The 14,058-nt window shown below is 41.1% G+C and overlaps 1 protein-coding gene across 4 annotated transcripts in view; it reads right to left on the bottom strand.

The window, feature by feature from the left end:
• Positions 1-14,058, bottom strand: part of gse1b (Gse1 coiled-coil protein b) — a 184,130-nt gene that overhangs the window by 66,547 nt on the left and 103,525 nt on the right. Inside the window, exon 1 of one of the 4 annotated variants that reach the window (XM_032560139.1) lies at positions 11,425-11,586. The exons of 2 other annotated variants lie outside the window; for them this stretch is intronic. In XM_032560139.1, the coding sequence (XP_032416030.1) occupies positions 11,425-11,488 (64 nt within the window). In that variant the 5' untranslated portion in view covers positions 11,489-11,586. Of the gene's footprint in view, positions 1-6,275; positions 6,621-11,424; positions 11,587-14,058 lie in introns of those variants that run through there. One more of the 4 variants, XM_032560140.1, reaches the window with a different exon arrangement.

Raw genomic sequence — 14,058 nt, 5'->3', positions numbered from 1 at the left:
CGTGGGGTGTGTGTGTGTGTGTGTGTGCACTCCGTCCACAGCCGCAGAGGAGCAGAACAAACAAACCCACATGCAACACAATGCATTACACAAACTGCATTGCGTCTCCCTGGTGCCAAATTGACAAGACTACAACAGGGAACATAAAGGCAGAGGGAGGACTGACAGAGGTCCATAAATCATAGTCACTGCTGTGATACCAGTATTTACCCCCCCTCCTCCCGTTCTAACTGCCCCCCCCCCCCCAACTCCCCACCTGTTACCACAATAAATGATAACTGTAAAATAGTTGTTTAATCTCCCCTTTTCACTGTGCAGAAAGATTAAATGTCTTGACAGAAAAGATACTAGTAAAAAGTTGTACAGTGAGACGATAACATGTTTAATATTTGATTGTTCGTAGTCGTCCAGTAAAAGAAGAAGAAAGATGTGAGATCTTAATGAGGTTTTAATGTGCTGGGACTTTGTTGTACCTTTTGGCAGGGCGTGTAATTTTTTTCCCCTCTGATTCTTGTCCAAAAGCAAATACAGAGACTGTTCTTCTTCCCAAGACATCAGTTCTTTAAATATGGATTTTTAGTGCACTTTTATTAACGTTTTCATTGAGGTTATTTATAAAAGTTTTGTAGTGTTATTAGTGTTTTTCAGAGATCCACCAATCAAATGCACAGACATTGAATGACAATCAGAGGGTATGTCCTCATATTTTCTGAGTTAATTTTAAAAACATCCATTAAGGTCAGAGACAAATGCTTTGATGCATTATTTATCAATCTTACAATTTCTTTGTTTTTGCTAGATTCAAAACTGCTGCGTCTATCAAACACCCAACAGTGTATTATTTGGCCTTTTAAATGCTCATAGCTCTTAGAGTACAAAAAAATAAATGAAAATCAGAATTGGTCATAAAAATAATTGGCAAAAACATGAATGGAAATCAACCGGTAAAAAAAAAAAAAAAAAAAAAGCAAGATCAATGCATATCTATTGTTTTCATACAAATGTGTGTGTTTGTTTCCGGATCTCCTCCTACACAGTTTCTGGTGGTGACTTGTGCCCAGAGACTGTTCAGGGGCTGCAGGTTCGGAGGGTCGGAGTTTAACAGCTCTGGGTTTATGAGGGGGTTAACGGGGCAGCCGGTGTGACGAGCCACCGTCGACCTTTACAGCTGTGACCGAGGCAGTGCCACCTGCGGACTGACGTGGAACAGATGCCACACTGTGTATGGGTCAGAGCTTTTATAGCAAGGGCAGGATGAGAAAGAGAGAGAGCGCGAGAGAGAAGGCGAGGGGGGAGGATGGCGAGGAGGAAGGGTAAGGGAGCTGGTAGTCTATCATTGTGACTGCTTTACTGCCATTCCTGCCATCTAATGACAGAGCTGTCTGAGCACATGGAGCGGGAGAGATGGAAGGATAGCAGGACTGTAAAGCAGAGAGGGGGTAAAACAGATAAATGGATACAATGATAGAGTGAAGTGAGGGATAAAAGCATAGTGGGAGGAGGAGAAGGACACAGAGAAATGGCCGACACTTGAGTAGATGCTTGCATAGAGAGTCGAAGATGCAGAGAAGGAGATTTGTGGGAATTGATTGGAGGAGATGGTCTCAGTTAGGAATACAGGGAAGGAAGGATATTGTAGTTAATTGGATCTAATGATTTCACTGCTGCACAGATAATCTTCTAACACAGTATGGATTCCTCTGGCAGATTCATCAATGGGATCTCTCCTGTGACTAATGTTACCAGCACATTCAGATTCACCCTTACACTGTATGAACATGCAACACTCGAGTTGTTTTTTTTTCTTCTTTCTTTCTTTTAAGCTGAGAATCATGAGTGATTAGTCCACTCTCTGATCCAGGACTTAACACCCAGCATCGCTCGCACACATATTGATTACCCTGGTAGGAGCTTGTCTTAGACATAGAAGAAAGATGTTTTCTCCATCTTGTTGGTTCTCTGCGAATTGATTACAAAAGACAGGCAGGGAGGTAGGAACATGGTGCACAGCAATAGTGAAAGTGGTTTGGTTGCAGAGTTTCTTGTTCCCTAGTTTCATTTTTAGGCATGGAAAGTGCTTTTTAAAAGATGTGTGATATGTTTATTTCTCATTTTCTATTGTGCATGTTATGTTGCATCACCAGACTCAACTAAGCCTGATCAGAGTTTAGCAATGTGAGGGAAACTCTCAGGTTTCATGATGCTCTGAAGAATGATGCACACTTGTAGGCCAAGTGATGTAAACCTGGTTTGAATTTCTCTATTTGCCCACAGTACACCAAAGAACGTTTTTATTTACAACTACCTCACTGGGTTCTTACTGCTATAAGACAACAGTGCAAACCCCAAGTACACTGTATGTGCACCTTGCAGTCAGTAATTTTAATATGTGCAGGCTAATTTGACAAGTAGTTTTTATGCAAAACTAAGATTTTTTCGGGAGTTCCAACAAACAGATGGGAAAAATGTTGACAATGATGCAAAACATGCAGAAATGTCAAAATATTCCTTTTCTTACAGCAATTTTTTAAAAAGTATCTTTCCAAAAATTATTATTCTTTTGAATTAGTTTTTTTGTTCATTTTCTTATTTTTATGTATTTGTTAAATATTTTTTAATAATATATTTGTACTGCCTCATTCACTAGTTACAGATTATTCATTTAATATGTTACATTCAATTTGTTTTTGTTTATTTTAATAAATAAATTCTATTTTATGTTCTAGTCTAATCTACTGAAAAAATTGCAGCATCTTTCACAGCTATTCTACTCATGTCAGTGTAATAGTTGACTCAGTGAAATGTCTCCTGACAATTACTTTTAAATGTTTTGTTTGTTAGGAAAATTTCAACTTTGAATGGGAGCTAATATAAAAATAAAGTTTGACTGATTGATGTAATTCTGACAAAAGGATGGGATTACTACTGGATTGCATGAAATTAGACTTGAATTTAAAAAGTCTGATAGATTTCCTTTCAGTCATTACTCCATTCTGTGATTTGCTGTAAGAAGACACCAGCACCTCTTGATTTGTACCTCACTTTACTTATTACCTCAGTGGTATGTTGTTTAAAAAAATTAATAAAATAAAAGGAATGAAAACAAATCGACTCCTACTTCCATATGTTTTTCTTTACTCCTTTTTCTCTTTCTCACTGATCAACCAAACAACTTTAAAGGGAACTACACATAAAAAAGGAGCCGGCACATCTAGGCATGGTTCAAGTAAAGGTACAGTATATGTGGAGGATGGATGTGAGAAAATAAAGAGAATTTTGAGTACACCATGAAGTGGGTAGAATGTATAGCAAAAAGAATAAAAGACATTAGTAGTGTGAAAAGGTGAGGTTGAGGAATATGTCGAAACATTGACACCACCTCCATTTTGAAGTGGTTGCTCTCTGGCTCTGCTCTCCCTCAGCTGTGATGTAAATGCGACCCAAGTTCAAGTGCTTCTCCTCTCCACCTTTATCTCTGCGCCCCGCGCCGTTGTTCGACCTTAATACATTTCTTTCTGCATTCCGCCCGCTTTCTTCCCATCAAAACCTCGGCCACCCCTCCCACAAATGCACGCACAGCCCATTCCTCTTTATTTAACCCAACCTTTTTTGTTGTCAAATAATCATGGGGAACTAGCATGTGTCTGACATGGTCTCCAAGGCAACGGCGGTTAAGACGGGAAGGCAGGCAGGGGCTCATTCAGTGGTTGAATGAAAGAAGGGGGAAGAGAAGAAGCAACCCACAGTGTCGGTCTCTCTCTCTCACGCACACGCACACGCACACACACACACACGCAACCCTGACTAGCTTTGGCCTCTGTCACAACGGAGACCCATCTCTCTGTGTCTCTAATCTGTGTGGCTCTCCTACAGCAGGTTGGTGTGGAAGGCTGAGGGGTCACAGGGAGAAACCTGTTTACACACACACTGAGCAAAAAAAAAAGAGAAAAAAGAGTGGGTTATGGGGCTGTAGATATCAAAAAGCAGGATTAGAAGAGGTAGATGTAGAAGATAATGAGGTGTAGAAGTCCTAAGGTGATGAAAAATTTGTTTATTTTTTCTGTTTTTTTAACAGAAAAAAGAAACCTCAAACATCTCTTATTTCACTTTCAGTCTCATAACTCTATACATACATATATCATATACATACTTATATCTTTACTGATTTCTACACCACTCTGTTTTGAGTATTCAGTACCTAGAGGGTAAAGAGCAGTCTGGCCAGAGGGTTAGACACATGTAGAAGAGAGCTGCATTCAACCCTTTGTCCCTGTCTGCAACCTCTGACACAAGCACCTCTGCACGTCTCTTTATGTCTTTATTTCTTGCACAGCAGGAGCTCTGTGGCCTTTAGCAGCAAATATCCATTTAAACCTCCCCCAATCCAACCCCTTTCTGAAAAAAAGAAATGTGGAGTAGGCTTCTGAATGCATGCTGTAAGAAAATTTAAAAAGCCCAAAAGAAAAAGAAAAGGATTGGCTGGCTTATCCTGCTGTAATATTATGCACTGGTGAGTGATTTATCAGTTATGCAATAAGTTTCCTCAAATATGTTACATATGTTAACTATGGATTTTGTCTTTTTCATCACTTCTTATTATGTCATTTACTAGTGAAACTTCGATTTCTTAGAAATAGTTTAATTTTGCCATAAAAATAGCTATTCTGCAGAGCAACATATTATGAGGTAAACAAAAACACATTTTCTCTCAGCAGTACAATTTATTACTTTTACAATAATTTTCATATTCAGTCTAAATACTGTAACCCAACTCAAAGGGCAGTTTGAGTGCACAGTTCTGTACAAAAAAAAAAAACTCATCAAATTTTGTAAAAAAAAAAAAAAAAAAAAAAAAGATGCAATTGAAATCTGATTTAAAGTAATAGATCAGTTTTACAGAACATACATAAAAGCACATGGCAAAGACTCAGACGTAAGACATTGCAGATAAAAGCAGTTTGTTGCTCTGAAAGATGCCAGATCTGTTAGAAAAGGCTGACGCTCTGTTTGGTCAACAGAGCCTGCAATCAAGAGCTGCAAAATATATCAAATCTCAGCTGTCATTTGAGCATCAAATGTCACCACTTCACAATTATGAAGACCTGGCTGGAGGCAACATTGGGTGGGCAGTTAAAGCTAAGGCTCCCTGTATTATTGCACTGCATGCTGAGTTTCTTGGACCAGTTGTGATAATGGAATAGCAAGAGAAGACTGAGGAAAACGTTCTCAATGTGGTCTTGACAATTTTCAACACTAATATTGCAGTTGTGTGTTTTCCTAATATGTTGCTACGTTGTAATCCATTCCAACTAAAGAGCAAAGTTAACACTCAGACAATCACATATAAATAAGAGCATGTTACCTCCATGGGATTTGTGTCTTTGCTTACATGGGAAATTAAAATTAAAGCAAATATTTAAATATTGTAAATTATATTAAGCATCTCTTGGATCAAAAGCTTAGACCAAAAACAAAACAGGCTGTCGTAGAGTGCAAATGTAAAATGCATTTTTCATTTAACAGGTGTGCACCGCGAACATACCAATCAAAAACAGTTAAGACTTTTCCACATTTATGGATATTTCCTTATACAAAAGCAGGAACAAATTTCAAGTATATCAGACAGCTTGACAGAGAAAACATTTTTTTCCATGAAGTTGATCTCTGTCTGGTTCTCCATTTCTTCTCCAGTCTGTTCGCTCTCGTTCTCTCCCTCACCACCTCTCTCTTGGCTCTCCTCTCCACAATCAGTGCCCAGTGAGCTGTGACACGCACTTAAGCACCGACCGGTGGTAACCTCACGCCGCCTTAGCACTCAGTTTTTTTCACACACACATACACCCCCCACACGCGCCCGCACACACACACGCAGATAACCACAGATCTACACATGAGCATGTGTGAACGCATGCACACCCCGGCAAAGGCAGGAAGAAACAGGCAACAGATAAAAATGCATTTAAAAACCCATACATTAGCCTTTGTGATTCTTGCTGCAAGGCTGTATTGCATAAAAGACACACAGTCAGTCAGACTCCTGTTTACCTGCTGACTTCTGATAAAAAGCTCAGGGTGTAAAGGAAAAGAGTGAGTGCTGCTGTCACACAGCATTACAAGTGCTCAGGTTCAGACCTCAAGACTGTCAGCACAAAGAAGAATGTGTCTAAAACGCAAGACGGCGTGAACACACAAGATTCATCACACTTTCCCACAGCAGAAAACAACTAAAATACACTGAAGTATATATAAGTGTGCAAAAACTGAAGTTAGCTTACCTGGTAAATAGTAAAGCGGTGCTTTTAGTCCGAACATTGTCACTGTTTACGTGTCATGAAGCGAGAGCAACTTGTTTAAAACGTGCAGGCAGCCGATCCTGTCCTGGATGAGTGAGCAGGAGAGGTACGGTGCCCTCACAGCCACCCAGAAACAAGGCTCTGTGTGTGGTGAGGCTGGGCTGGAGCTCAGCCTGTCATCCCTGCTCTCTGGTCCTCGCTAACCAAGCGTGAGGCTGGGACCGCCCAGCCGGCTAAGAAGACATACACACATACATAAACCCCCCTCAGACAGTCACACGGATGCACACAGACAGAGCGGTGCAAGGGTTAGCCCCCGTTCACGCCCCCACTCTCGACCCGCTCGCTCTCGCCCCAGATCCCCCCGGGAAAGGGTCACGCACTTGCTGTCCGTTTCTAAGCGGCAGCAGGAAGCTCGCTCTCTGTCGCCTTTTCTTTCATAAACCCACACGGGCACACACCCAGAGAGTCGGGACAGCCGGGGAAGAGATGTAAAAGCAGGCAGGTCCAGAGCCAGGAGGAGAACAGAGATAGAAGGGGGAACAAACCCAGGCTGGGTAAATCCAGCAGATAGGAGCAAGCCACTGATTCCAGGGACTGTCTTTTATCCTTCTGTCCAAGAAAGATGATCAAAGGGACGATGCTTCCTCCGCTACCGCTGTAACTATCTCTCTTTCCCTTTCTTGCTCTGTGATTTTCTCAACCTCCCTCTTTTTCCCTCTCTCTCTTTCTCTGCCGAAACAGAGGGAAGGAGGTGGAGGAGAGGAGGATGGAAGGAGGGCAGAATGAACTCCCTCCAGGCATCAACACAAGCAGAAAGCGAGAAAGGGTGTGTGTCGGGGTGTGCGGGTGTATGTTTGTGTGAGAGGAGTGGTGGAGGTAAAGTGAAAAAGAGATAGAGGGGGCAGCAGCAGGGAAGAGAAGGAACCACCAGCCAGGGCTGATGCTTCACCCGAGGAGGAGAGTGGTCACAGTTCAATTTGAAGTCAGGGTGACAGCTGATTGCACAGCCCCAGTGACAGCGAGAGGCCAACGACTATCAAGAGAGCATCTGTTCACACTGTATCAGACAGTAGGAAAGGATTGACCGACAGCAAACACACAGAGAGAAAGACAGAAAGAGAAAGAGAGAGAGAGGGCTGTGGGTCTTCAAGGGCAGCTCACAATAGAACAGCTACGTGTTTGGAGGAGGAAAATACAAAAGATCCCCCGCCTCCGTTCTCCTCTCTGAAAATGAGAGTCCTCGTCTCGGTCTGCGAGTGTGTGGGTGCGTTTGTGTGTCCGTCTAGGAAACTTGGCTAGTGCAGGCTGGTGCACAGACTGCTCACCATGCTGCTCCGACAGCCGACTATCCCCCATCCACTCTCTCTCTCCCTTCACACACACACAAACATGCACACACATAGGACGTCGTTCTATCTTAACAAGGACTTTTCATTGACTTCCATTCATTTCTACAGCCTAACCCTGACCATTTCGCTAAGCTCAATGTACACCTGATCCCCTAACCCTAAAACATCACATCTTTTTATGGGGTCCAGCCTTTGGGCCCCATAAGAGCAGAGGGTCCTCACAGCGTAATATTTGTTGGAAGAATGGGTCTCCCAAGGTGAGAAATGCTGGAGCACACACACACACCATCTTGAATAAACACACAAACATCCTGTGTTACTCCACTGCCTGCTCTGCACACAAACCTTACTGAGATGGAGGCAGTTAGAGGGTGAGGAGTTAACTATCTGCTGGGAAGCGTCCATGATAAACCACACACACGCAAACACACCCCGGCTCACAAAATAACAGGAGTGGTACAGAGGGAAAAGAACGGGATGGGGACAATTCGTCTTCCTCTCCAACCCATTCTGTGAAAACTCTATGGGGGAGAAAGACATGGGAGATTGGCAGCAGTTCAGTGCGGAAGAGGAGGGGGTGGTGGGGCACATCGAGGGGGTCCAATGCCTTCAGGAAGACTCAGAGGACAGGAAAAAAAAACCTAAAACACACATTCCACGAGCACAACAAGCACAGCGAGAGTGAGTGGGAGTGTGAAAGGCATGCTCACAACCAAATGGGGCAAATAATCGCTAATAGGGACCGATGACTTGAGAAGGAGACAGAAACGAGCAGAAATCAAGTGTGGAATAGGAGGAGGAGGACGGGGGGTGTCCACAGATCGAGATATAGATAGAGGCAGGGAAGGGGAGTGAGGGGTAGTTATTCTAGGAACAAAGACCTTTTTAGTAATACAAAGAAATCAGCAAATATTTAATGTGGCAACAGTGAGTAGGTGTGGACGTCACAACACGGAGACAGATGAAGCGAAACAGTTCAACGCATTCTCTTCTACCTCCCCAGTGAGGCTGAATGTGTGCTAACGGCCCACATTATCATCGCTCAAAGGTATGAGCGTGCCTCCGTGCCGCTTTGTTCAGGTGAGTGTGTGAGGCAGGTGTCGAAGCGTCTCGCACCTTGTTGGACAGGCTGGGAGGTGACGTGCAGTCCCCGCCTCAAGGCACAGCAGGTTTGACAACACGATGACAGACAGAGACGGACAGAAAGACAACTGAAAGCACGGCATCTTGCTCCTGCAAGGTGGACAGGATGAGAACAGGAAGCCAGGAGCAAGTTTTGAAAAGATTCAAGCAACCAAGAGAACCCGGTGGACGAGCTCAGAAACATTTTCCGGCGTATATTTCATTACATTGAGAGGAGCAACTCAGACAAAAGGAACAGATTTGCTGATGCAAATATATTTGAATTTGTTTTCAGTTTTCTAATTAAATTGAAAGCCCCGAGCCTATTGTTATTGTCAATGCATGAGTCTAGAAAGTTTGCGTAGATGTCCTTTAGTATGTCAGTGAGAATCTTAAAAACAAAAAATGAAAACTATGCACAAATTTAGCAGTGCTTATCATGTGCAAGAGTGTGATTCTGCTATACTATAAGTCATGCTCAGTATTTTTGTACAAAAACAATCTGTAATGATTTTTCTTCACTTATTTTCCATCTCAATATTTAAAGTCACTGCACTCTACAGGCATGAAAATGCGTTTGGACTCTTTAGTATGAAAACTCATTATTTTGTCAATGCTGCTTTTTCTGGAATTACAGTTAGTGCTGTTGCTCGGTGGAGGTGTTAGGGAAGCCTAAGTTGATTTTAATGGTGACTTTGTAGTTGTCTGCACTCTTGGGACTGGTGTTTCTCATCCTTCTCTTGACAATCTTCCATTAAGTTTCTATGGGGATCAGATGAAGAAAGTTTGCTGCCCAATCAAGCACAGTGATCCCATGTTAGATACACCAGGTCCTGGTACTGTTTGGTAGGTGCCAAAGTTAAATCAGCATCTATGTAAACCTTATTAGCAGATGAAAGCATGAGGTGCTCTAAGATTTCCTGATAGACGGCTACCACAGTGGACCAGGAACAGCAGATGATAAGGCTCCCTAAATCAGCCATGACTGCGGAAACCTCACTTTAATTTCTAAAAGAAAGGCAAAATCTACACTTAACTTACCCCATTAGTATGCTGGGATGCAGAACTCTGAACAGGCAGCTGATTTTGTAGAAACTTTTTGCTGTGAAAGGTGTGAATGATTGTCTTCTCTACTTGAACTGTCAAGTCAACAGGTTTGTCATTGATGGTGTAGGTCATTACATGGTCATTGCATTTGTTCTTATTCTAATAAATGGAAACTAAATTTTGGATTGTAAATTATAATCATCCAAACTATGAAAAAAAAAAAACACATTGAAGCATTTCTCAAGAGATTGTGTCTATTAAGACACTGAAAACACAAGACCGCCATTGTCCTTTGTTATTTAAGGTAATGTAATGAGTCACATTTGATGTGGTTTGTGGAAAAGCATAAAGCACATGCTCAGGCCTAAAAACACATAGCTCATACCTACTCTCTAAAAAGCTCCTTTCAGACCGAGGTTGTGTGTGAAACTGAAAACACTGATGAAAGAGTAAAGGAAAGAAGAGGAGAACGAAACAAGAGAAATGAGGATGTTAAAGAGGGAGGAAAACGGTGGGACAGCACAGTCAGCTAACAAATAACACACACAAACAACCCACTATTCCAACTTCAGTTGTCTTCCCTATATGATCAGTCCTCAAGCAGTGTGTGTATGTTTAGCTGTGTATTCATGTGAAGGGATTTGAAACCGTGTTTTTTTCTCAACAGCAGAGAAGGCAAAGACAAAAGCATCACTAATATCTTCCTGTTCATGCTGCACCCTGACACAATAGCAACATAAACACAAGAATATATTCACAACGTGATATTTAGGAAAGAGAACAAATCCTAATGTTTTATCACTAGCCAGCTTAGATTTACATATAGCACTCAGAGACGGTCCACCTCATGCGGCCTCTGCAAAAAGACCAAATAGACGGCCCTTCACACAGAATATGAGAGATTTTCCTTTCAAAAAACGAGCTGGAGTTCCGTGCGAATGCATTTATCAAATGTGATAAGAAATAAAATCTGGTAACCCCTCACTCACCCCTATTTGCTTAGACCCGCACCCACTCCACCGCTACACACACCCATTTAACCTGACCTCTCACTGGTGATTAGAGGCCCGCGCAATGTGTGAGCATGTGCATCGCTCTTTGTGTGCGAAATGCTTCTCTCCGTATGCTAATCACAGCCTTGCACTGAGAATTAATTTGCAAATGTGTCATTACCCATCAGGCTCAGCAGCAATAACCCTGCAATTACACAACTCGCGCTTGGCCAGCTGAGCACCACACTCTCAAGCACTCTCAAACACATTATACACACGCAGCTTCTTCAGGGGTAAACAGGGGAGAAAAAGGCTCTAATATAAGCTATATTTTGAGAAGTGCAACATCCCACTTTACAACCAAGGAAGAGAGAGAAAAAAAGGAACACAATTCTTTGTATAGTCAGAGTGTTTACAGTTTAATCACAGCCCCTCACCTCCATGTCAATAGGACAGCTACCGAGGTCGGCTGCGCACTTTCACTCACTTCTGTTTCTAAGCAACATTATCCAGGAGTGTGGCCTCGCTAAGAACTCCAACAGCATCACACAGAGCCTTCAGATTACAGATAAAGCAGCTGAGCAATGTGCATGTGTGTGCAAGAGTTCAGGCACTTACCTGTGAAGAGACGTGGAGAGACAGGCAAGAGTGTGGCAGCCAAAAGATGGTGCAAAGGTAACATGGAAGAAAACAAAAGAAAGACATGAAGTTGTTATCGTCTGTATGTATTCTTGTATAGCTGGAGGACTTGTATTGTTTATTATCCAAGGGTTTTTCTACAGCCTATAATGATTTTGTAAATTTATATTTAGAACGGACTGATTCTATGGCATACACAGCAAAGAATAAATAAAAAGAAAATCTAAAACCCAGATGCTATGTGTTGAACAGCCTGAATCAGGAGAGATGCTGATTTTATGCAATAAAAGCACAGGACTCAGTGCCATATTCACATACTAAAAATATATTTTAAAAACACCTGCGGTTATGCAACCCTTTTTTAAAAATCTACATTTGTTTTCTGTATTTATAAAAAATCCATATATTTTCTAAATATTGATTTTGCCAAAATGGTCACAAAATATAAATCTTTAATTGTTTTCATTATTAACTCAAAAGTTTTTATGATTTATTCAAAATGTGTCAATTACCTTAAATGTGTATATATTATTTAATTCCAAAATATTATATACCTTTATTCATTTTACCTAAATTTCTTATTTGCTATCAAAAAATTTTTATAAAAATATTCTAGCACTTTTTCTCTCAATCTTTTGCATCTTTGGTTTATCAAAACTGTTTCCATTAACACGTTCTATACTGTGTAGCATTTATTTACCTTAATTTCATTCATGTCTCTGTTGTTGCCGTTACTATCAATTAATAATTACAACAGCAAACAAAAAGGAACAATATTCTGAAAAGCTGACAACAATCTGATCTTCAAACAGTAGGAAATTGGCAAACTTCTATTTATTTATGGTTATCTTGATATTATTTCACTTGTGCTTGTAGTCTTGCACTTAACGTAGTGAAAATAAAATACTTGTAACAAAAGCAGCTGAGTGCTTTGTCAGGTGGTCAAGGAGTAATTACTGTTTATTACCAGGTTGCCCTAAAACATGATGTCCGAATCCTCTGTCGTTCTAAAGACCAAATGAACTGCAAGGCTAAATGTTTGCTCGATCACTTCATGAATGCAAACCACCTGCTCTCTAAGTCCACTTCACATGCCGGAAAACTTAATTTGGTTCTCGCTCAGTCCCCCGTCTCTGTGTCTGCTGCTGCAGGACACTGAGTCATCTCTGAGCATATCACGCTGCTGTCACAGATACTCCTCAACACTTTGCACACACACACATCTCTGACGCTGGCCAACAGCACCCGGTGCAGACACGTAGTGTGTGACAACAAAAACTGCAAAAGAAAAATGCTTGGTGCTTCTTTTTTAACTTGCTAAGAGTTCAACAGGTCTGACTTGAAATTTGAAAGATGTCAAAAAGGCCTTTTCTGCCTTTAAAAAACTGCACACCAATTATTTGAGTGGTATGATGAAAAAGTAGAAGAGAACTTGTTTGAGAGAGAGAAAGTGGTCACGCAATGCAAGTAGAAACTCAGACGTGTTTTTGGGAGCATCAACTGAAACGACACACAAAAAAGTAACGTAAAAGCACTCAATGTTCCTGAACAGTATGTAATTCTGAAGAGAGTGCAAATTCAGGTTGTGAGTTTTTTTACTTCTAAATAGCTGGTCCAAATCCCTCCAATGCACAATTTCCAAAGATTTTTTTTTAATTAAAAATATAGTAGAAATGTTTATTGCTGTTAACTTTGATTTACAGCTAATGGAAATTAAAAAATATTTCTAATAATGATGTGATGTGAGGCCATAACAAGTATTACAGAATCATAGGGGAGGTTTGCTGACTTGGCAGTTGCTCAGCAGATAGAATGAAACCTAATAGAAGGTTATTGCAAAAGAGGTTTACGCTTCAGAATCCTGAATCCAAGCATATTAATGGAAGGTTGAGTAGAAGAAGAAAGTGTTGTGGAATACAGTGGGTAAGCAGAAAGGAAAACCACAACCTTGAGAGGAATTTAAAGCAAAGTCCATTTAAGAGTTTGACGAAAGAGTTATGAGCTGCAGCTTGAGTCTGTGTCTTAAGAGACACAATGCCAAGACACCGGCTCTGACTGTGACTTTCCTTTTGTTTAAATACTTGTGAACTAGAGATCATGTCAGAAACTGGTTTAGGGGGAAACAGTGACTGAACTCTTGCTCAGCTGTCCAAAATCCTATTTTAAAATAAATTAAGTTGTGCGTTTATTGATAAACGAAGGTTTCAAAGTCTGGAGGAAGAGTGGAGAGGCACACAATTCAAGACACTTGAAGCTTTCACAAATAGTGAAGAATGAGGCAGCCATATCATCTGCTGGTGTTGGTCCAGTGTGCTTTATTAAGTCCAAAAATTACTACAGAATCTACCAGAAACTACAAAAGTATTTACTGTTTCCCTCGACTGAGAAGTTTTATGGAGATACTGATTTTATTCTTCTAGCAGGATTTGCCCTCAGTGCCAGTAACAGTTTTATCTATTATGATGTTACTGTACTTCATTGATCAGCAAACCTGCCTGTCTTAAATCCTGTAGGAAATTTATGGAATATTGTCGAGACGAACACCAGGAAGACCAGACCTAACAATGCAGTTCAGCAGAGTGACAGGTTGATCACTTCCATGCTGTGCTGCAT

This window comes from Xiphophorus hellerii, chromosome 4 (genome assembly GCF_003331165.1).
Source record: "Xiphophorus hellerii strain 12219 chromosome 4, Xiphophorus_hellerii-4.1, whole genome shotgun sequence".
Taxonomy (NCBI): domain Eukaryota; kingdom Metazoa; phylum Chordata; class Actinopteri; order Cyprinodontiformes; family Poeciliidae; genus Xiphophorus; species Xiphophorus hellerii.
The sequence above is the reverse complement of the archived record's forward strand: the minus strand, read 5'-3'. Positions and strand labels throughout refer to the sequence as shown.